The sequence below is a fragment of the Pogona vitticeps genome, chromosome 2 (genome assembly GCF_051106095.1).
Source record: "Pogona vitticeps strain Pit_001003342236 chromosome 2, PviZW2.1, whole genome shotgun sequence".
In the NCBI taxonomy this organism is placed as follows: Eukaryota; Metazoa; Chordata; class Lepidosauria; order Squamata; family Agamidae; genus Pogona; species Pogona vitticeps.
Genome location: NC_135784.1, coordinates 253,889,257 through 253,914,101, shown reverse-complemented (window position 1 = coordinate 253,914,101; position 24,845 = coordinate 253,889,257). Strand labels below are relative to the sequence as shown.

The window sequence follows — 24,845 nt, the reverse complement described above, 5'->3', positions numbered from 1 at the left end:
TGATAATGGACTGGATGAGGGTTAATAAATTGAAACTCAATCCAGACAAGACGGAAGTGCTGTTAGTGGGTGCTTCGCCGGACAGGCTGGAGGGCCATTTCCCTGCCCTGAATGGGGTTACACTCCCCCTAAGGGACAGGGTCCGCAGCTTGGGGGTGCTCCTGGACCCCAGTCTAACACTGGAAGCCCAGGTGGACTCGGTGGCCTTCCTTCAGCTGCGGAAATTATACCAGCTACGGCCCTACCTGGACGAGCGGAGTCTCATGACAGTCACACATGCACTGGTAACATCCCGCATAGATTACTGCAATGCGCTTTACGTGGGGCTGCCTTTGAAGACGGTCCGGCGATTGCAACTGGTCCAGAATCGAGCTGTGCGGCTGGTGAGTGGTGCAGCTGCCACGGAACATATCAAGCCGATTCTGTATAAGTTACATTGGCTACCAGTTGCTGCCCGGGCCCAATTCAAAGTGCTTGTTTTGACATATAAAGCCCTAAACGGCTTGGGCCCTGGATACCTGAAGGACCGCCTCCTTCCATATGAACCTACCCGGCAGTTAAGATCTAGCCAGGGGGCCCTTTTGAAAGAGCCGTCCCTTGAGGAGGTAAGAGGGACGGCTTGCACACAAAGGGCCTTTTCGGCAGCTGCCCCCAGACTATGGAATGCCCTCCCGACTGAGATTCGTCTGGCGCCGACGCTGATGACATTTCGGCGCCAGGTCAAAACCTTCCTGTTCCAGAAGGCTTTTAATTGAAATAATATTAGCTGTGGGTCTGATGGCAATTTTAATTGTATTTTAATTGTATTTTAATTATTTTATCTTTTGCTGTATTGAATTTTAATTATTGTAAGCCGCCCAGAGACCTCTGGGTAGTTTGGGCGGCATATAAATTGAATAAATAAATAAATAAATAAATAAAATAAAAAGAAAAACAAATGAAATAGGGCAAATGTTAGAGAATATATTTGTCAGTGGCTGTCAGCTCTTAGCAACAGGAAACTTTCAACTAGCAACATGGCTGTCTTCATCATTCACCGGTGATAAATTTTCCCAGCTATTGTGCTGGTCAGTGTTAGATGTAATGAAAATAATGTGTTTAAGATGACACTCCAGACAATGTAAACCTTTGATTTGGACTTGGGTATTTCTTACATTCCCTTAAATAAAAAAAGGAAACAGATCTATGCACTTCAAAAACTCATCTTACTGGGTTTTGGACCAAGCTTTGAAATAACTGTAACATGTCACTTCACAGAGCAGTGAAAATTATGTCTTGCTTGAGCTTATGCTCAGTGAAAAAGGTCTGAAATTTTGACTTCTCTTAGGAAGATCCTTGGCTGCATTCAAAGCACTGCTGGGGTACTTTGTGTTGCCTATGGTTATGTACCTTTCCTTCACTACATGGGATATATGATGCTGAAATAGGCTTACATGTAAAAACTCTTTGGCTTAATCCACTTGTTAGTGCCTACTACGATCGACCATTTCAGTCAATGAAACTAACATAAGTGTGTTGACATACTATGTTCCTATTGATTCAGTGAGTCTTCTCTACTTGGGACTAACAATTGGATTTAACCCTCTTTAATTCTGTGAGCATCTTCATAATGTCCCTGAGGTTGTGTTTATAGACACATATCAAAGAGCTTGCTGATGAAGTTCTGGGTCTTTGGTGAGTTGTCGCTTGAACACTACTCAGTGGAAAGTGAAAAATTCTGCATAGATGCAACGTACAAAATAAAAAATTCTTTCACAAACAACCTGAATAATTCTGAGCTCAGATCTAGATGAGCAATTCACCCACATTGTTTCAAATAAGCAGCCACATATTTTGGGTTCCCACTCATTGCAGTGAATCATCTTGGCTTACTACTCTTCTGCAAGTATGTGCTGTCCGGTTTTTAGGTTCTCTTGTTTAAGGTGCACACATAAATGCAGCAAACTGTGCTTTTCATGAACCAGCTGTGCCAGTTTTATAGATAAACAGTGCCTCAGAGGAAGAGAGCAAAATCTTTTCAGATGTGAGACAAGAAGAATTAAATACTCTGGAAAGGGTGGCAAAGACCTGTATAGGGCATATGGTGTGGGAAGTTCCCCTCCTGAGTTCTGGTGGACTGCCATCATTTTACATTTAATTGGATATTGATTTCCTGCTGTTTATGCCCTTTGTTCTAAATCTTAGGAAGGAATATGAGCTATTGTTGGACCTGCACCATTTAAAAAAACTCCAGTTCCTTTCTCTTTCCTCATCTGTCTTCCTCCACTCTGCACACATGCACAAACACATCATTTCCCCCCTTAGATGTGGACATTTGTGTAGTCTTTCCCATGCTGCTTTCCCATTATGAGAGGTAGAGTTGATGGGAACCAACATCATGCAGGAGGACGTCAGATCATGGCAAGGGACTTTCCCCCTTTTTCTGAGGCTCCTGCACCCTCTTGTAAATCTTTTCTCGCCTTGCTATTCTTTGGAAGTCTGCATACAATTTTCTGTAACTTTCCCTATCTCCCTTGCATTTTGTTTTCCTTCTCTTCTCTGCTATTTGTAAGGCCTCATTGGACAGCCACTTTGCTTTCTTGCATTCCTTTTCTTTGGGATGGATTTTGTTGCTGCCTCCTGTACAATGTTATGGGCTTCCATTCATAGTTCTTCAGGCACTCTGTCCACCAAATCGAGTTCCTTAAATCTGTTCTTCACTTTCACTGTGTATTCATAAGGAATTTGGTTTACACTATACCTGACTATCCCTGTGGTTTTTCCTACTTTCTTCAGTTTAAGCTTGAAGTTTGCTATGAGAAGCTGATGATCAGAGCCACAATCAGCTCCAGGTCTTGTTTTTGTTCACTGTATAGAGCTTCTCCATCTTTGGCTGCAGAGAATATAATCAATCTGATTTCGATATTGCCCATCTGGTGATGTCCATGTGTAGAGTCGCCTCTTTTGTTGTTGGTAAAGAGTGTTTGTGATGACCAACTTGTTCTCTTGACAAAACTGTATTAGTCTTTGCCCTGCTTTGTTTTGAACTCCAAGGCCAAACTTAACCTGTTGTTCCTTTTATCTCTTGACTCCCTACTTTAGCATTCCATTCCCCTATAATGAGAACAACATCTTTCTTTTGTGTCAGTTCTAGAAGTTGTTGTAAGTCTTCATAGAATTGGTCAGTTTCAGCCTCTTCAGCATCGGTGGTTCATGCAAAAACTTGGATGACTGTGATGTTGAAAGGTCTGCCTTGGATTCGTATTGAAATCATTTTAGAGATTGTATCCCAGTACAGCTTTTCCCACTCTTTTGTTGACCATGAGGGCTACTCCATTTCTTCTACGGGATTCTTGCCCACAATAGTAGATATGATAATTGTCTGAATTGAATTTGCCCATTCCCGTCCATTTTAGTTCACTGATGCCCAGGATGTCAATGTTTATTCTTGCCATCTCCTGTTTGACCACCTCCAGCTTCCCAAGGTTCATAGATCTTACATTCCAGGTTCCTATGCAGTATTTTTCTTCGCAGCATTGGACTTTCCTTTCACTTCCAGGCGTGTCTGCAGCTGAGCATCCTTTCGGCTTTGGCCCAACCACTTCATTAGCTCTGGAGATACTTGTACTTTTCGTCAGTAGCATATTGGACACCTTCCGACCTGAGGGTCTCATCTTCCAGTGTCATATCTTTTTATCCTTTTGTTTCTGTTCATGGGATTTTCTTGGCAAAGATACTGGAGTGGCTTGCCAGTTCCTGCTCCAGGTGGATCACGTTTACTGTGAACTCTCCACTATGACCTGTCCATCTAGGGTGTCCCTGCATGGCATAGCCCATAGCTTCTCTGAATTACTCAAGCCCCTTCGCCATGACAAGGGAGCAATCCATGAAGGGAAATTCTGATTTACTTTTTCCTTATTTTTTCTATGTAAGTGTGTGAATGTAACACGTAAGTTGCTTCTCCCCCAGCAGCCAACACATACAACATTTCAAAAATTTTCATAAATTAAAAAAAAAGCTTTAAAATATTGAAGGATAAGGAAAAAGGTGGATATTTGGAAAGCTAATACTGTACTAATTAAGGGACCATTTTGCATGTAGCGTATTCAACAAAAGCTTCCTGACCTTTTAGAGAAATGGTATCAAATGCCTCATGAAGCCTCTTGCTGTTTGCGTGAGATGTTAAGCGCTGTTCTTCCTTGTTCCCACAGCAACCGCCCTTCATTGCTGCTGTTGTTTTTCTTTTGCATTCCACCGTCTACCTTTGTATTTCTGTTGCTTAACTTTTACAAATACTGATTAGCTACTTTGGGGTAATGCTGTTATCTCATATGGTTCATGATACCAAGTAGTTTCCAGACTACAGGAAGAGGAATAAGTTGGGGCGTCAGATTCCTTGAGAAAGGGCTGTTACATAACTTAAGCCTGGCATTTGACTTCCTCAGAATGTACTGTACTTTAATTTATGATATATGTTATTTTAAACTTTTATCTCACCTAGATATGTTGGATGCTTTTAAGCCAGAATACGTGGCACCTCTGGTCCTTTGGCTTTGTCATGAAAACTGTCAAGAGAATAGTGGACTCTTTGAGGTAATGTTTTGGTGTTATCTTTTCTTGACACTTACTTATACCCTTGCAGCTCATTCTGCTTTCCTTCATCTGGAGGTTTGTACTCAAGTACTTGCTGAACATTAATAAATGCAAGAATCTGTCCTTGTGTGGTGGCTGAAGCTGTGCATGCATATAGCTGCATGCTCAGTATGTTGAAATTTATCCATAGTTCTGAATGCTAATGTGAAGCCATTTATTGTTGGGCTTTTTCACCTGAAACACATGGGTAGAAACAGCTGTGCTTTTCTTGGATTCTTCAATCTCAGTGTGACAGAAGGGATTAAACTATTAAACAGTGCTGGAGAGAGGTTTTACATTCTGGCCAAGGTACGGCATGTATTTCGAGTTCCTGCTTTCCTGACAAACATTCTGTCAGTAAATGTACCATAGTGTTTCTTGGTAAACTCTGTGTTTGATGACATAAATCCAGATGGAAGGAAGGAAGATCATGTGGGAGGTGGAAACAATACCTGTGATTATCAGATTTAGAGCAAGCCAGGTTCTTCTTCGTGGCCTCTGTGACTCACACCCTGGGTGATCTGTGCCTGCGTGGAGCTTCATTGGAAAGTTCTAGAGCTTCTGCGGTAGCAAAAAAACACACACATTAGAATAAGGCGACTCCCCCCTCCTATAAGTACCTTGATGCCAAGCCTCCCCTTTCAGTTTCTTTCAACTGCTGTGTTGAGAGCCTCATAGTTCTGCTTCTGTGAGTAAAAGAGAGAGTTTATTCTTGATTCCTTCCTTTTATCAATATTTTCCTTTAAACTTTTTTATGAAATTAATTATCATCATAGATTTTTTCTTTTCTACTTCGCTCGGCCTCCAGCCGCAGCACCCCCCATCATCATTTTTTCTCCTCAAATTATTTTTTTCCTTTTCATGGCCCCTTTGGGCCGGTTTAAACACTGAGCAGTCTGTGATAACAAAGGACCACTCTCTGACGGTCATGCCAAGTATCTTTTTTGCTTGGGAGAGGCACACCAGATGTCCTCCTGCCAGCATTATAAGAACTTCAAGCGTGGAGTGCTTCGTTCTTGCTTATCCAGATTAAAACTCCATCTTTGAGAACAATCCCTTCAACCAACCAAAATGGCCTAACTTCCTTGTACGGCCACCTCACAAACCAAAGCAATGGAGAAAGCTCTTACTGAAGCCTCAAAACAACGTCCATCGACCACACCATCCCATGCCGACAGTCCGTCCACTTCCTCTAAAATTTCAAAACCCTATAAATCAAAGCGCTTGATATCGAAGCCCTCCACTAAATGTCAAATGTCCAGCAAAGCCTCTTTGGTTCTGGACCCTTCTCCGCCTAAAAAACCTAAACAAAATAAATCTAAACCTGCAGTCATCTCTCAGCAGCTTCAAAAGACTGCCAAATCAATCCCTATTGGTTTGCCTTCTGACGATAACGGAATCCCCTGTCATCAACCCTGCTCCCAATCAGCGGAATGGGATGATAGAATCGATCGATTAACATCTTCTCCTCCCAGTCCCCAACACTCTGTTCTTTTGAGCAACCCTTCCATAGTTGCTTCATCTGACAGGGTCAACTCCGAACAACAACTAGAGACCATACCTTATATGGTAACATCTGATTGTCCCCTACGGCGATCTCAGAGACATCAGCCCCAGCAGTCCCTCGAGCCGTTTATTTCATCATGCGTGGCTCAGACCCACGTTCAGCACTTTCATTGAATTGCCATTTGCCCCAACCAGTGCTCGACTGGACAGACTGCAACCACCAATCAGCCATTTGCTCTATCCAGCTCGGCCATACCTTCTCATGGCAGGCCTCAATCTTGACAGCCATTGGTGTCGAAATGTCCATATCACCATGACCCCCATGGACTCCAACCTGCTCCCTACCTGGCACCTAAAAGACTCAGAACGGATGAGCAGTTTTCTTCTACACGTGAAGCTTTTACAGCTCCAGCCTCCCAATATTTTCCCTCTAATCCAGACGAGGGAAATTATTCCTCTCGCTCGGCATCTCCAGTGTCTATATACTCCACTGCTTTACCAGTTCGTCTACAACCTCCGTTTCGACATCACTGAGACACAGGCTCTGAAATCGATGAACCTCAGTATCCATCCTGGTCCATGGACACTCGTTCTGTCCCTCTATCAATGCATGATTTCGGTCGCCCGATAGAACTAAGCCATCGAACTCGACATCACTATGACCCCACGTTTGATACTGACGTGCAACCATATCAAACAACGTCCATGGACACTCGGTGACATCTCTCGGTATCAAAAATCCTCGACACTGACAAATGTCCATGGATATGGTGACTCCATCGACATCGAGCCACAAACATCAATACTATGACACTCAACTTATCGACACAGAAGTCAATCAAAAATCCGCCAACTCCCGACGCGATCCCGATTATTCTGATCACAGATCCAGATCTCAGACGCTGTCAGTATTATTTACCTCACTGGAATCCAACCTTGTTGATGCCGACCCACCATCACCAGTGGAAGACTTCCAAACTTATGCCCAACTTATGATCTGTATGGCTAAGTCTCTCAATCTCCAAATCCACTGTCCTTCGACAGAACCAGCTGATCATCTATACCAGTGGTACTCAACCTTGGGCCTCCAGATATTCTTGGACTACAACTCCAAGAAGCCTTCACCACCACCTCTGCTGGCCAGGATTTCTGGGAGTTGAAGTCCAAAAACATCTGGAGGCCCAAGGTTGAGGACCAGTGATCTATACACCCAATTTCTAAAAATACAACTACTCCAGTACACATCTTGATGCTTCCGTCTCTACTCAGCACCGCTCAATGATCCTGAACAAAACCAGCATCTTCCCATACCATGTCTAAACGAATCGATAAGTTCTGCAGAGTCCATGATCCTGGAGCTCTATTTCTTCAAAAACAACCAGCTCCAAACTCTATTTTTGTCGAAGCCTCACAATCTAGATCTCAACATCGACAAGCCCTCATACCACCAAATAAAGACTGTAGAAGGATTGACTCAATGGCAAGATGGCTTTATTCATCAGCAGCATTCACCATGCATGTCGGTAACTACTAGGGAGCCTTGGGTGCATATCAGCATTTCCTTTCGGACAATGTGTCAATCTTTGTCTTACCAGAATATAAAAAAGTACTAGCCCATACCTTTCAACAAGGTCTTTCTGTTGCCAAACAACAGATGCTTTCTGCTGGGCACACGGGAGATGACACAGCAAAGTCAAAGGCCACTTCAGTAGCCTTACGATGTTTCTCTTGGCTAGGGACAGCTGGCCTGGCTGAGGATGCCCGTGCACGTATCGAAGACCTTCCATTCGATGGGGCAGGCCTCTTTAATGCTGAAACTGATGATATTTTGGAAAAAGTGCAAAAGAAAATATCAGCAGCTAGACGTTGGGGAGTTTATCCATCTTACTAACAATGCCCTCAACAACATCAGTGGAGACAACTGTACAACCTATATCAAAAATTCCAACGTGAACCTCCAAAACAAACATCTTATGCATCCTATTTCCGAAATCGAAGAAATAAATGCCAACAACCCATTACTAGGCACAACGACCACAAGCCCAAACATCACATTTGACGCTCCCATGACTGAGATCACACACCACTCCACCCATCCTGCCCTACCTGCCTGGGAATCCATCACTACAGATGCCTGGGTACTGTCCATCATCTGCGGTGGCTACCACATCCATTTCTTCCAACTTCTTCCTGCAACATGTGTCATCACTCCACCATCTCCAACCATACAAGAGGAAATAAAAAACTCAGGTTGCAAAAAATTCTCATATTTCATATGAGAAATATGGCTGCTCGTAGCTCAGTCCCGTCGCAAGGCCCAACGAGTCACTCACTTCACCTTTACCCACGTTTGCGATCTCAGTATCGGTCTCGCTGGCAATGAACAAAAATCAAATTTGAAACCTACAAAGATTATTCATTATATAGGTGCACGCATAGATTCCACACAAGCTCGTGCCTTTCTTCCTCCAGACAAGAGAGAAAATCTCATCGCATTACTTCACATTTTCACCCCTCATGCTATGGCACCCACCTTGACTGTACAATGTGTACTAGGAACCATGGCCTCTATGACTTCAGTAGTGCAACACGTACATCTCAAGATAAGATCTCTTCAGTCATGTTTTTTTTTTGCCCTCTTTGACCTGCTCATAGACCCTCCTCACACTCTTTTAAGGGTCACCCCAGAATCCACCTCCCAACTTCAGTGGTGGCATTTTCCTCCCAACCTATCCGTTGGGTGACCGTTCCGACAACCACGACCACAAATACAGGTCACCACCAACTCCACCTCACAGGCTGGGGAGCTCACTGCAAATCTCTCAAAATCCACGCCAAGTGGAGACAGAAGTTGCTTCACATCAATGAATTAGAACTGTTGGTGGTTATAAAAGCTTGCAAAGCTTTCAGAAATCTCGCTGGCAAGATGGTACAAATTGCCACCGACAACCCCACGGCGATGTACTATATTCTGAAACAAGGTGGCACCCACTCTCCAAGTCTCCTCTATTTAGCGGTCAACCTTTGGTAGTGGTGCCTAGCACATCATATCTGCCTCAGGGCAGTTGACACAACTAAAAGGGGAACCTTGGCGCCAAGGTACTTATATGAGGTGAGAGGGGCCTTATTCTAATGTGTTTTTGCTACCACAGAAGCTCTAGAACTTTCCGATGAGGCTCCACGCAGGCACGGATCACCCAATCGTAAAGGTCCACTCAGAGAACTACAATTACAGGTGGGTAACCTCTCGTTATCAAATGTCAAACTGTAGTTTAACATCCTGGCTTTTTATTAATTCCAGTCTTCCTGGTTTGATCCCACTATGAAGGAAAAGGGAAAAGTGATTCTTCATCCAAAGGACTTTATATCTATTTTGCCTTAACATTCCAAAGTAGTTATCAGAAATGTAGGGCATTGTATCATTCCATCTGAAGGAAGAGAGGTTGTTTTCACCAGTATGGTTAGTGCGCCTGTCCTTTCAACTATGCTTGATATATAGTATTGACTTTTCAATTTTTATATTGCAGGTCGGTGCTGGATGGATTGGAAAATGTAAGTCTTTTCGCATGTCCTGTCCAGTAGGATTTTGAATTTGAAAAAAATGCAATTGAATGTGAGGTGTGGCATATTTGGGCCATTTTAAATTAAGGAATAGAACTGACTGGATCTCCATGGTAATTGTCCAGTGTTATAAAAGAAACGGGTTTGTCTCTTTAGCTAAATCTCCTTAGCATAGCACCACATTACTGTCTGTAAATATGGACTGTTTTCGTTTGACTCCAGTGGTAGAAGTATTGCGCTTTTCAGCAAGTGCTGCATCTGTAACACTCCCTGTTGAAGTCTGAGCATCTGAGTATATTTCACAAGTGCTGTAAATGCACTTTCTCTCTTCTGCTTATGTTTGGTTTTCTTTTTTTTTTGGTAATAGGCAAATCCTGATGCTGCATTAATGTACTCTCAGCTATCAAAAAAAAAGAAGAAGCTCAAAGGACATATAACATTTATTGAACAGAGGCTCATAAACTTTAACAGAACTTTATATGAGATTGAAAGGGAGGTTTTGTTCTCTTTAGATGTTGTCTGCTCTTCAATTTCAGAATGGTGTGGGCTACAGATAAAAGCTGGGACGCCCTTATAATCCTGTAACACCTGCAAAGTTGCAGTAGATTCTCACATTTTATTTTCTGTTACTTGTGATCTAAGTATGTTTAACAAAATTTTGTTTTGCTTCTACCTGATATATTGGTTGGATGTGTTTCCTCCCACCAATATATCAGGTAGAAGCAAAACAAAAAGGAAAAAATTAAGAAAACATTGTGGCACCTTAAACACTAACTGCTAAAATCTAATACGAACTTTCGTGGACAAATCCACTGATTATGCCACCAATAGTGAAGCATAATCTAGATCAAGGGTTACCAACCTAGGATGCCCAGATGTTTGTTTATTTTATTTATTGAAAATATTTTAAATTCTCCTTAAAAATGACTCGAGATAGCTGTAGTATTGTACGCTCATTGTTACTAAACTTAAATACTGTCAAAAGGCAGTATTTCAGTTAGTAACAATGAGCATACAATACTAAAAGGATCGATGAATACAATACCAAAAACATAAGCAACACCAAAATACATTCAATGCAGAAAGGTAAAACAATCCCTTTTAAAAATCCCATTCACTCAGTAATCATTTACTTGGACTAAACTCCCAGAAGCCTTCACTACTAGCAGTGCTGAGTAGGATTTTTTTTTTTAGTCTAAGAACGTTGGGGACCCAAGGTTGGGAACCAGTGATATATGTAGACTCCTGTTTTAATAGGAAAAAAAATCTACTCTTTAACAACAGTCGCAAAAAACACAGTGAAATTATTCTGTTTTGTGGTGGCAGCCATTTTAAATGGTTCAACTTCTCTTCTTGCTATTCTTTTAGTACGCTGGGAACGAACTTTGGGGGCCATTGTCAGACAGAAGAACCTTCCTATGACACCAGAAGATGTGCGAAATAATTGGGAAAAGATAAGTAACTTTGATAATGCTGCACATCCTCGAACTATCCAAGGTATCTAACTGGCTTTACATTTACAGCACTTTTAGTAATCACTTTGATCTTCTTACCATGGAAGAATCTGTAGAAAGAGTAAACCTGTTTTTGTTTTATCTTTGCAAAATAATCAAGAACTTCATGGTACATAGATCATATTTTAAGTAGTGTCAGATCTTATAATACAGCACACAAGGAAAATGTTACAAGAAAGATTATGCAACATTATTTTCCAGAAGTCCACTAGCTTGGCTGAACAGCAGTGTAGTAACTTGACACCTGTGTTTGTTTTCTGATGGACTTCGGTGAATCTTGTAGGAGTTTGTTTTTATCTCTGCTGAATTACTTGGTAATAAAGTGTTACCAAGACTAAAATAATCAGATATCCCAGCCCAAAGACTCAGTGGCTGAAATCCTGTCAAGTAGTTCTGTGTATATACCGTGTTTCCCCGAAAATAAGACAGGATCTTATATTAATTTTTGCTTCAAAAACAAAAGCATTAGGGCTTATTTTTCAGGGGGTGGTTTTTTTTTCATGTACAACAATCTACATTTATTCAAACAGAGTCATATCATCTTCTGGTTGCTGCACAATGTTGGAGTATGAGGTTGCACTTAACTGGGACTTATTTTGGGGGTAGGGCTTAGATTACAGGCATCCTGAAAAATCATATTAGGGCTTATTTTCGGGGAAACAGGGTAGTAATGATGATGTCATCAGCAGTGGAAGGTCGCTACTGATTAAAGGCTTCCTTTGTGGATTTTGAGAGGTACCCGACCTTGCAGCATTGTGTATGAGGCATGAAATCACCCTTTTTCAGCAACAGTTTGGCATGGATGATGATGTCATCCCTGTTGCACATGCAGAGCTATGCAACAGGATTTTAGCCTTTGTTTTAAAATTGCAGGTAAAGCCATTTTGCAATTCAGACCATATACTTTTGACTCAAAAGGTTTACAGCAGCTGCAGTTCTCTTCAGGTTTGGCTTTCTCCCTTTTTTGTAAAAATTTTAAAATTCCACAAAGTGCAAAATCATAGTCAGAAAAGACCTGGTGTGTTACTAAAAATCAAGAACCCTAAGCTTGTTAAAGGAGACAAAAATGTTGGTATGGCAACTGTCGACTAGGTGGTAGGAAGAACCCTTAGTTGTCTTCTAATTTATCAGATCCAGAAATGTTCAAAGTTTAGGATTAATCTTATACAGTGGGGTCTTGACTTGAGAACTTAATCCGTATTGGAAGGTGGTTCTCAAGTCAAAAAGTTCTCAGGTCAAATCTGCATTTCCCATAGGAATGCATTGAAAACCATTTGATCCGTATCTGCTCTTTTCCGTCCATAGAAACTAATGGGAAGCTGCTATTCTGCCTTCGACCACTAGAGGGGGATATTTTGTTTCTTTTTTTCTTAGGTCAAGAAAGGTTCAGGGAAGGCAGGGAAAAGACAGTCCAGGCAGTAGCAGGCAGTCTGAAGACTGTCTCCCAATCCACTCTAAACGCTGGGAGGAGTGAGGAAGCAGACAGGCACCCTTTTCATTGGCCAACAGTTAACTGAAAGTTTAAATTTTGCACTTTCCCTGCCTCCCACGTGGTTTTTTTCAGTTCTTAACTCAAATCTAAGTATGTAAGTCAAGTCAATATTTTCCTATGAGAGTGGTTCTTAAGTCAAAATGTTCTTAAGTCAAGACCCCACTGTACCTTCTTTTGGACTGACTGCTGGATAGCAGGAACCAGCCAAGATTGGCACTGTTCATGGCACAGAGAGATTCATACTTAGCTTTTAAAGAAGTGGCAGTGCTGGCTGATGGATTCTTGAAATGATTCTCTCCCCCCCCCCGAAAAATTCCCACATCCTCCCTACCTTCTCCAAGCTCAAATTAACATGCATACACTAGTTGTTGGCAGGTAGAGGGGAGAGGAGTCTGATATAAGTGGATAGGAAGATGTTCCTGTGGGCCTTTGTCTTTCTCTCTTTTTAACCCTCACCCCTGTTGATTTCTTAAACTAGGGGGCCATTCCCTTTAGCCTCCTTTCTCCCCATATCCTATCAAAGCAAGCTGGGCTTTAGGTATAAGAATGTACCAAGAATCCTTGCTACCTAACCAGTTCTTCTATTCATTGAGACATAAAATGCAAATTAAGTACAGTGGTGCCTCGCTTAACGGCGATAATCGGTTCCAGGAAAATCGCTGTTAAGCAAAAACATCGTAAAGCGAAAATAAAAAGCCCCATTGAAATGCATTGAAAACTGTTCAATGCGTTCCAATGGGCTAAAAACTCACCATCCAGCGAAGATCCTCCATACGGCCGCCATTTTCGGTATCTGTATAGCGAGGAATCCGTCCCTAAACACAGCGGGGAGCCATTTTAATTACCTGGCGGCCATTTTGAAACTGCCGATCAGCTGTTAAAAAAAATCGTTTTGCGAAGAATCAGTTCCCGAAGCAGGGAACCGATCATCACAAAGCAAAAAAACCCTATTTAGACCATTGTTTTACGATCGCAAAAACGTCGTGAAGCGGATTTGTCGTAATGTGGGGTAATCTTTAAGCGGGGCACCACTGTATGTGTTTAAAATACTGATAGTGTGAACTCCAGCCATAAGCTCTGATTATATAAATCACCAGATCTTTCTATGGATTGTTGTGTGTGAAAAGTGAAAACCTTATTCTAACATGCTAGTTTAGTGGATCCAGTATTACATTTTCTTCTAGGTAAAAATGCAATAATATTCTTCCTGCAATGTGTCTGTAATTTGGATGGGAGCACCTTTGATAAATCTCTCATCTGTGAGAATTAGCAACAGAGGCAGGGAAAACGGCTCACATATCTGACAGGCTAATTCATTTAATTTTTCAGTGTAATAACATGAGAAAGTTTTTCTTGGTAAGAGAGCACCTCTCCTTAATGCCTCAAGGCACTGAACTGTTAAGTAAGGAAAACTAATTAGTGTATTCACATTAAAAATGAAAGCTATGTTACTTTCTATCTGCAAGTTCAAGCTGTCCCAGAAGATTTAATTACAAATTATTACTAGCATTAATGTAAGTAATTTAATGCTGTGAAAAGCCATTATGTACTAAACCATCATATATAATTATACAAAAATGGCAATTAGTGTAAGCATTTGACTGTCATTTGCAAAGATAACTTAGAATTAGAATTGTAAAGTGTGGTTAATAATAGTGTATGGTTATTTGGACACTGAGTTTGTGGAGTGATTTTAATTTATCCTGAATCAAATAACAGTGAAATTTGGGCTGTACCATTTTGGGGAAAAAGTCTTCCTCTACAATGATCTTACTTTAATGGAACATAAGCAGTAATCATGAAAAGACAAAATTGGGTGATTTCAGTGTTACCTTGGTATAGCATCTTCGTCCCAATATATTAATGTAAAAGCTAGTTAATGCGAAATTAATATGTGCTCATTCCCCTTGCCATTTGTATTGAAACTCGTTCGAATTCCCATATAGTCAAGTAGTATCTTTAACAAATTTACTGTTCAATGTTGACTTTGTTGTGGGGAATTCATGTGGAAGTCTCTTCTTATTACAGCGGTGCCTCGGCTTACGAACGCCCCTGCCTATGAACATTTTGACTTACGAACAGCTCTGGCTGCAAAATTTTGCTTCTACTTGCGAACGGAGCTTTGACGTACGAACAGAAAAAGGCAGGGAAAGGGGGTGGGAAATTCAAATGTACTAACCGTTGGTGGCGAAGAAGCTGCTTCTTTGTAGCTCGTTTGCCCCAACAGTTAGGGAAATGGATGCAGTGGTGGCAGTGGGGCTGGCCCAGAGCCATGAGGTTGAGCCTGGCTGGGTGCCCCAGCTGCTCGTCTCCCAGCAGTGGCAGGGGTGGCCCAGAGTTGGGAGGTTGAGCCTGGCCGGGCACTCCTTGCTGCCCTCTGCCATTTGAATTTCCCACCATCAGCCTGCAGAGGGCAGTGAGGAGCGCCAACCGCGGCCTAGTTGGAGCCCGTCGCGAGGCGAGTGGTCGCAGTGGCAGCGGAAGCACGGGAGGCTTCAGAAGCTTCGGACTGGTAAGGTGCTGCTCGCCTCCTGACGGGCTCCAATGAGGCCGGGGTCAGCGCTCCTCGCTGCCCTCCACAGACCGATGCCGCCGCTGGTGCCTCCAGCTCCGGAACCGGCACCAGTGGCTACTCACCGGGGCAGCCACGTCGGTCCTTGGCGCTCCTCTTTTTGCAGTCCAAGCGTGGGGCTTGCTCTGTTTGTTTGTTTGTTTGTATTTGTTTTTAATGCTGGAACGGATTAATCCCATTCCCATGCACTTCAATGGGAAATGGTGCTTCGACTTTCGAGCATTTCCACTTACGAACATCTTCTGGGATGGATTAAGTTTATAAGTCAAGGCACCACTGTATTTATTTAACTATTAATTTAAAATATTTTTACCCCCCCTTTCTCCTTAAGAAGGACCCAGAGTGGCTTACATCATTGAAAAGCAGTATTTAAAGATGAAAACAATGAGTATACAATGGTGGTTTAAATCATTAAAAGACAGTATTTAAAGATAAGAACAATGAGTGCCAAGAGGTAGCTTACATAATGAAAATACAATATTAAACCTGAAACAATAAGTATTAAAAAGGAACAAACAAATACCACTCTGACATGAGGTAGGTGAAGTTTATCCCCACTCTCCCTGCACTGTCTTGGCCCTGCACATTGCTGCAATGCCTGAAGAAGGTCCACCCCAATACAAGAACAAGGAATTTGTTGTCCTCAAGATGTTTTTGGACTTCAACTTCCACAGTCTCTCTGTGTTGTCTGTAGTGGCTGTGTATTTTGGGAGTTGTACATCTGGAGGCTACAGCCCACCCACCCCCCATTAGAAGGTCCTGGTGAGCCCTTAGGTGTTGAGATAGACTCTAATTTGAGTGTGAGAAATAATTAGGGTGCAACAGCATATAGTTCTCATTCCAACTGGAGGAATTTTTGAGGCAAGAGGACAAGGAATAAATTGCCAAGCAGAAGACGTCAGTCTCTTCCCTACGTGCAAGAAGCTTTGCCCTTCTTCCCAAAGGTTCAGTGTTTTGTTTCGGCTTCACAACCAATTTGTTTTAGGATGGCTGAGAGATAGTATCTCCCCCCCCCCCCAAAAAAAACATACCCAGAAATAAGCATCAGAAAATTCAGTGGGACTCACTTAATCCTAAGCAAATGTGTCTAGTGTTGCATCTACAATGTGTGTTGTAGCTAGAGTGGTAACAAGAACTTGGATTTCCCATGGCAAGCTCCGTTTTTCAGTTAGCATACACATAGGTTGCTCCCTCTGCCTCGCTTGAGATTAGGTAATAGCTTAACTTAATGCAGCAGTAATTTGTTTAAATTCGTACCCTGCAACATTTCAATCACCGTATGTGAGATTTGGTCATTCTTACTTTTTATGCTATTAATGACCAAGCTGATAACTGCCACAAGGCACTTAAATTTTAGACAATTCATGTAATCCAATTTTCGTAGCTTCTTGGCTGAGGCCCTGAAAGTGTGACCTTGCAAAACATGAATGACTCAGCCTCCTCAGTTGCTGAAATATCACTATAAATCTAATGCTATTGGTGGGAATGTAGTTTTCTGTGCCAGGCAGTGGAAGGTCAATACACAGTGCTGTAGCCGTCATTGTATTAATACTTTTTCTTATTTGTATTCTTTGTGAAAATGCACACATAGTAGAAAACAACGGCTCGAAGGAGAGAACAAAATTGTGTACTGTCCAGTCAGAGAGAACAGATGAGGGAGGGCAGAGGGGGAAAGTATCCTTGATACAAACAGGACCTTTTTCTATCAATGAGCTTACAAATATTGGAGGTGTGTGCAGACTGGATTGGAGCAAGCAGTTAAATCCTCCTTCCAGTAGGGTCCCAATTCAGCTCAACCTCCTTGTACTGGCAGTTTTTTGGGAAGCAAGTAAGCACTCAGGGATAGAATTGTACGTTTGAAGTTACGTGTAATTTGGCTTTGTGAAACAATGTATTCATGCCTAAAATAATATCACAGTTCCTTGTACTATACAGTGGTGCCCCGCATAGTGACGTTAATCCGTTCCAGGATCAACCTCGCTATCCGGATTCGTTGCTATGCGGGGTGGGACCCCATAGGAACGCATTAAAACGGGTTTAATGCGTTCCTGTTGGGGCGAAAACTCACCGCTATGCGGGGAATCCTCGATCCGGCCGCCCGGTAAGCGAGGGCAGGGTGCGAAAACACTGCGGGCGGTCATTTTGCAGATGTGGTGGCCATTTTGGAACTGCCGATCAGCTGTTTAAAAAACATCGCAATGCGATGTTTTCCCTATTAAAACATCGCAATGCGATCGCATTAGTGATCGCAGAAACATGTCGCTATATGGATTCATCGTTAAACAGTGCGCTGGTTAAGCAAGGCACCACTGTATTGTTCAAAAAAGCACTATCCAAGGTGTTGCACAGCTCTTTTTGTATGTCCAGAAATCAGCTTATAATGTGGCCAAAATGGGGAAAGTTTTTGCTGTCTATCTCCTTGGCCTTCCCAGTTGTTTTGTCATTTTACTTCAGCCGTCACTCTTCCTGGCTCATCATTCTAAGGCCCTGTACAAGCTCTCTTCTGTTTGCTTCACCTTTTCAGGTGCTCTGTTTTTTTCCGGCATTCCATTACTAACACTTTTTATTCAGAACTTAGAAGTTTCTCAGAAATTCTGTGGTAGCACCTCATCTCAGAGCATGAATGATAGGTGGTGTACCCAGTCCTAAAGTGCTGGACTTTAATCTGCTGTTCAATTTGATTGTATTAATTACATTTTTGATACTATTATACCAAGGATGCTTCTGTTTATACAGTGGTGCCTCGCATTACTTCATTAATTCATTCCAGCAAAATCGCTGTAGAACGAAAATGTCGTAATGCGAAAATAAAAAGCGCATTGAAACGCCTTCAATGGATTCCAGTGGGCTGGAAACTCACCGTCCAACGAAGATCCTCCATATGGCGGCCATTTTGGTGCCTGTGAAGCGAGGAATCTGTCCCAGAAAACAGCGGGAAGCCATTTTAATTACCCGGCGGCCATTTTGAAACCGCCAATCAGCTGTCCGAAAATCGTCGTTTTGCAAAGAATCAAGTTCCTGAAGCAGGGAACTGATCATCACAAAGCGAAAAAACCCTATTCAGACCATCATTTTGCAATCGCACAAACATCATCGTAATGTGGTTTCGTCGTAATGCAGGGCAATCGTAAAGCAGGGCACGACTGTAGTTGCTTTTTATATGACAAATGTCAAATCAATATAGAATATAAAAATGTGCAGTTTGTAATTTTCAGTGAACTTCATCTATATTATGTTTGCTCACTGTGGACAGCACCTTAATCTGCATCTATCGTCACAATGTCACAGCAGAGAAGCATCCACATTTGCAAGTGCATTATCAAAAACATGATTAGAACTACAGTGGTGCCTCGCATAGCGAACGCTTCGCTATGCGATGAAACCGCACAACGATGGGTCCCGGGCCATCGCTGGAGCGTTCGCTCAGCGATGGCTCCTATGGGCTTTTTTCGCTATGTGATGATCGCGCGGACGCGATCAAAGCATAGCGAACAGCTGATCGGCGGTTCCAAAATGGCCGCCGCTAAAACAAAATGGCGACCGCTGTTTTGCCTCGCTAACGAGGCATCCAAAATGGCCGCTGCAATGGAGAAAACTCGCAGAACGGTGAGTTTTAAGTCCATAGGAACGTATTAAATCAGTTTTAATACGTTCCTATGGACTTTTTTGTTTCACTTAACGATGGATTTGCTGAGCGAGGGTTAATCCGGAATGGATTAACCTCGCTAAGTGAGGCACCACTGTATATGCTAAAACAAGAGTAGAACTGCCTTCAAAATGTCAAGTGTGCATCTTATCACAGCAGTGACTGTAGTTTTGCTTAGAATGTACGTAGAGAAAGGATATCTTCCTCTCTCTTTTTTTAATAGTTTCACAACTTTTTGCATTCCATTTCCAGAATCAGTCAGCCTGCTGAATGACGTGCTAAGTCGCATAGAATCTCAGGATGTCTCCCCGAATCCTACAAGCTACAGCACATCAACATCCTCCACAGGCTTCAACCCGGTAAGTAAAAAATGCTTCTGCAAGGCCCTCCTCTTGAAGACATCCAGTTGCGTGTTCTAACATATGAATCAGACGATGCAGAGTACTGTCTCAGAAGGTCAGTTTTAAAAATGTGAATTAGAGGTAGGGAGTGGGAGGAACATGCATTCCTCCCGCTCTTTTTTTCTGTTCTGTAAAATAATGTTTAGGAGAAAATAGAGAATCTGCTGCTTCTTCTCTGGAGAGTTCAGGTATTCCAGTCCTTATATTTTGTTAGATACCTTTAATTTCTCTAAACTTTGGCCTGTAAGACAAAGACTTCTCTCCCCTGCCCCCAAGTCCGAACCTTCCAAATGATTCCCCTGTGTTTTACAATATTTGCCTTCAATGTGCATGCAAGTACTGCAGGCAAGTGTTTTGAGAAACTTTGTATAATGTGAGGTGTTGGCAACTCTGCGGTTTCTTTTACTTAGTAGGCAGACTTAATTCTGTTTTTTTTCTTGCAAGATGAGGAAAACTGCTTTGCAACAGTAATAACCAAGCTCATAAGATCCCCACCTGGTCATGGGGCTATGTATTAATATGACAATCATTTGGTCTCACTCTCATGTCTGAGAAAGTGGACTTGCTCCATGAAAGCTCACATTAAAATATACCACTTAGCCTTCAAGGTACCACAACATTTTTGTCTCTTGTTTTGTTTTGTTTGATTCCTTTTGTATTTTTGTTTTCTTTTGACTTATATACTTGCACTTCTTTGAAAGCTTATAGGAAGGTGCAGCAGTTTTGGTTTACATACATGACCATTACCTTAAAAATATTTGAAAATTGGCACTTCATGGTCATGAGATTCGATATCTGGCGGAACGCCTACTCCCACCAAGTTCTACCCATGTCACTCGTGTGAGCCAGGTGGTGAGGCTGAGGAGCCTAACGCCGAGGGAGGCCCGGAAGGAGAAGACAAGAAATCGGGCCTTCTCGGCGGTGGCTCCTCGCCTCTGGAACAATCTCCCTCCTGAGATTCGCGGGTCTCCCTCGCTGGGTATCTTTAAGAAGCAATTAAAGACATGGCTGTTCTGGCAGGCCTTCCCTCCAGACAATCCCTGGTGCTCCTTTTCTTTTCTTCTCTATTTGGTTTCTATCTTTGTAAAGTTTTTATTATTGGCTGTTTTATATATGTATATTTTAATGATTTGTTGATTGTTAGCCGCCTAGAGTGGCCCTGAGTTGGCTAGATAGGCGGGATATAAATAAATAAATAAATAAATAAATAAATAAATAAATAAATAAATAAATAAATAAATAAATAAATAAATTCTCTGTTCTTATGCTCCATTACAGCCTTGACCGTCAGTCCTAAGACTGAATGGTTCTTGACTGCTCTTCTTACTTGGTATATGTCTGCATGTGATCTATATAACATTAATAGAACTCAATAGGGGTAAAATCCTACATCATGTAAGAGGGCTTCCCCTCTATGTTTTCCAACCATCTAGTGCTGTCTCAGTGTTCTGCTATCATTCCATTGTCAGGAAGGGTTACTTGGATGCCCACCCAGTAGTTTCGGATGCATCACAATGGAGAGAAACTTGAGCCATTGTTTTAAGGCCTCCCTGGTCTTTTATTTACTGTCTAAAATCCTGCTGCCATAAGTTATGCTATGTAAGCCTTATAATGACATCAGCAGCAGCAACAACAATTTTTCTGAAATGAAACATTGCAGATTCTCTCCCCCCCCCCCCCCAGGCCACAGGACAGGAGGGAGAAGTATTTAATAACTAAAAATCACCATTGCCAGTAAAGGGGTTGATTTTCATTCATTGAAGTCTTCCCTTCTCATCTCTACAACTCCCAGTGGCTTCTCAAGGGCAAAAATGTTTACACGGGAGCTTTGGGACCTTCAGGGGAGAGATCAGAAGTGGTGGATATCCAGAACATCTGATGATGTCATCAGCCCTACATGGCGTAACTCAGCCATTTTGGAATCTAGAAAATCCCTTGGTATGTTTAATTAAGAGTTAAAGCTGGGTTTAATCCTGTGTTGTTTTTTAATGTGCTTCTAATCCAGCCTTTCTTAAAGGCCCACAAAAGTTACTATAACACTCAAAAAAATCTAGTACAGTGGTGCCTTGCAAGATGAACACCTCGTAGGATGAAAATCCCGCAGGACGAATGGTTTTTGCAATTGCTGTGGTGCCTTGCAAGACAGCTTCTTCTATGGCCGTGCTTCACAAGACTTTTTTTTTGCAAGACCGATACCTCGCAAGATGAAAATAATTCATTCATCTTGCGAGGTTCCCAGAGGAATGCATTGCAATGCATTCCTATGGGAAACTGCTTTTCGCAAGATGAAAATTCTCAAGACAGCGCTACTCACGGAATGAATTTTGTCTTGCGAGGCACCACTGTAGCATGATAGTTTATACATAGTTGTATTCCATGTTTGCAACCTATTGAAGGCCTGAGAGAGACTGAGAACTTACTCTGTTGACTTTCCTATTCTGAACATGTAAGCATGACTCTTATTCGCCATGTATGAGTTTTTCTTTTGAGTTGTCAGTGACATTTGTAACCAGCTGTGGTATAACTGGTACATCTAAGGTAATAATAACATAAATGCAAGCTCCTGTTTTCAATATCAACAGGCAAAGTTTGTTGGCTACAAACTCGCTTCAGTTGCATATGAATATAGCCATTTGCAGCCCATCTTGTATGCACTTGGTGTGGGCATGTCAACAAAAGATCCAGATCATCTGAAATTCCTTTTTGAAGGAAATGAAGAATTTTGCTGTCTTCCTACCTTTGGAGTGATCCCAGCTCAGTCCTCCATGCTTGGCAGTGGTGGACTCGGCAGCATTCCTGGCTTCAATATTGATTTTACTAAGGTAGGTATGTTCTAGTTAATTGAACAGAGTTCACAGAAGAGTCTTCCCGTAAGCAGTAGGTACAGTGATATCATTTCATGCTTAGAAACAAGGGAGAGTTTTAAAATCTACTGTGTATTCATTAATTCTACAAATAAAGTCTATAGCTTGGCTTTGAAATAAAGCAGCACATACTGTCCTCAGTTGCTCTTTTTCCTCAGTAACGTTTTCCAGTTTAGACAGTGATGAAACTAGAGATTGATTGGGCCCAGTTGACGCTTCATCACTGGCTGTTGCTTGGAGGACTCCAAATGCCAGCCATAAAGCAATACAATATATTATCTCCTCAGTGTCACAAAGTTGTAATGTGAGTGAGAATTTATTGTGAAGGAAAAAAAGAGATATTGAAAACACTGCTTTGACTATCGTGTATGTGTTTCTCCTTTAACCTGGGGGAAGACTTGGGCAAGCATTCACAGGTGCCAAAGCATCCTTCTTTAACACTTAATTATAGACATGAAGGAGGAGACAAAGAGCAACTACAGCATGCCATTTTCTTTGAAGATTACTCAAGATATTGCAGGTTTGGCGAGAGGGAATGGGGGGTGCATTAAACAAGAACTGCCCTATAAATACAAGTCAGAGAGAACATCTCTGTGTCTTCTGTATCTGATGATATATCAATTTCAAACACTGAATGTTTATGGGGCTGTAAAATGTAGACAGTAATGATGCCTTGTTACTTTCATTGTGTTTTAACAGCTAAAAGAACATCTCTTGGGGGCAAGGAGGCAAGAACTGACTGTTAAATGTAACTGTAGGCATCTGTGTTTTGCTTCACGTATGCATATAAAATTATACTTTCTTTACTAGACCACTTTATTTCTGCATATAGCAAAGTCTAGTAGGGAGACATATCAGAATTTTCTTCTATTGGTAGATGAGCATTTATAAATGAATGAACAAATGAACTAGTGAATGAATAAAGTCACCATGTGTTGACATAGTAGAAATGGATTTCCTCTTAAATAATTTCTAAATAGGAGCAATAGAGATTGCAAAAGAAAACTAATAGCAATTGTGTCACCAATGCTACTACTATTTTACTGTAGGTGTTACATGGCGAGCAATATCTGGAGCTGTATAAGCCAATACCAACATCAGGTATTATATATCATTATCATCATTGTTTTTCTTTTTAAGTGCTACATTCCCATACATGTAGTGATTTATTTTCCCAGCAGTGGTTGTGTTCTTAATTATTTCTGCATACGTCCATATAAGGGCTGAAATCTAGTTCAGCTTCATGTAATGTAAATGTTTGCATATCGTGACAGAGCTTACTTTCTGCCACACTGGCTGTAATGATACTTTAGCTCCTCTTCAGCTACCTGCCCTTTCCTCAGACTTATGGAAAGGGCTGTCTTTGGCATCTTTAAGCAGAACATGCCCTGTGTCACACTGGTGGTCAGAAATCTCCCTTTCTGGGCTATAGCCGTCAGCCCTGCCACCTTCGACTCCTACAGGTCCTTATTATGTGGGTTTCTTTGTGCACGTAAAAGTGTTTTGTGAATATCTCTTCTGCCTGGCTGCCCTTCCCCCAGCAATTGCTGTACTGCTTCGCATTGTTCTGTATTTTTCCATGTATAAAAGTGCTGCCTTTTGCAAAGGGATGGGGCTTAGCAAAAAGAAAGGGGAGGTGTTGCTCCCTTCCTTTTTGCTATGCTCTGTGCCTTCTCAAAAGGCAAGGAAAAGTGGCAGTCACATTCACAGCTGATTTCCTTGCCTTTTGCCAAGACACGGGGCTTAGTAAAAAGGGAGCCCTTTGATCCTTGCTTTTTCTAATTTGGGGTTAGAAAAGGGGAGGTTCATCTTATACATTGTTTTATAAACAGAAAAATAAGGCATATATGTAACTATGCAACAGGATTCCAATCGCTGATTGTGCATCAGCATAAGATGGGCAGAACCAAAGAACCAGCTCACACATCCTCTCTTTTGAAGGGTTATTGTAATGCACACGTATCTACATACATAGGCTTCCTTCAGTCTCGAGAGACTATGGTAACGTGCTCTGTATGGAGGACTTGGAACAGCGTCTAGTGTTTCGATGCTGTATGCAAAGCTGGAGTGTTCTGTCCAGGTCACGAAGCCTGGTTAAAATAATATGGAGAATAGGCTGTTACCCAAGCAGCAAATCCCCCCTCTCCACGTCACTGAAACAGTCCAGTGGAAAGACAAGAGCCAATACAACTGGTTCCAGCAATGTTGCAGGAGTTGCCAGAATGACACAAACTGCCTCCGGGACTCCGGCTCTGGATTTTGCCTCGAGGTGACTCCTGAAGCCTTTTCCATCAGTGTATATAGCCACAAGGCAGTGGAGATTTGGAATATGTGTTTTCCTTCTCCTAGCCTTCCCAGGCTAAGAAGCCCCACCTACCCGGTCTGCTCGCTCATGGCATGGGTGACGATGGCAGTGCCTCAGTGGGGGTTTGAAGTCAGAGTTTTCCAAAAAACAGAAAATAATGGTCTTAGCTTCTAATCATATTAAAGAACATCCACAGCATAATTCTGAATGCTCAGCCAGCCAAACCAGCCTTGTGCCACATATCTAGGGGCAGGCTAAGCACCACACCATTCTTTTTTCAGTACTTACTATTGTGTGTACCTGTTTCCTTGATCCAAGTTTCAGACAATGCCATGCCTTCTAATACTATTGTCAATACTAGCTATTATTATTT

At 42.0% G+C, this 24,845-nt stretch overlaps 1 protein-coding gene across 1 annotated transcript in view; it reads left to right on the top strand.

The window, feature by feature from the left end:
• Positions 1 to 24,845, top strand: part of HSD17B4 (hydroxysteroid 17-beta dehydrogenase 4) — a 94,097-nt gene that overhangs the window by 35,148 nt on the left and 34,104 nt on the right. The window contains exons 9-14 of the mRNA XM_072992429.2: positions 4,481 to 4,572; positions 9,645 to 9,669; positions 11,047 to 11,175; positions 19,155 to 19,261; positions 21,886 to 22,125; positions 23,217 to 23,268. Coding sequence (XP_072848530.2) covers positions 4,481 to 4,572; positions 9,645 to 9,669; positions 11,047 to 11,175; positions 19,155 to 19,261; positions 21,886 to 22,125; positions 23,217 to 23,268 — 645 coding nt within the window. The remainder of the gene's footprint in view (positions 1 to 4,480; positions 4,573 to 9,644; positions 9,670 to 11,046; positions 11,176 to 19,154; positions 19,262 to 21,885; positions 22,126 to 23,216; positions 23,269 to 24,845) is intronic.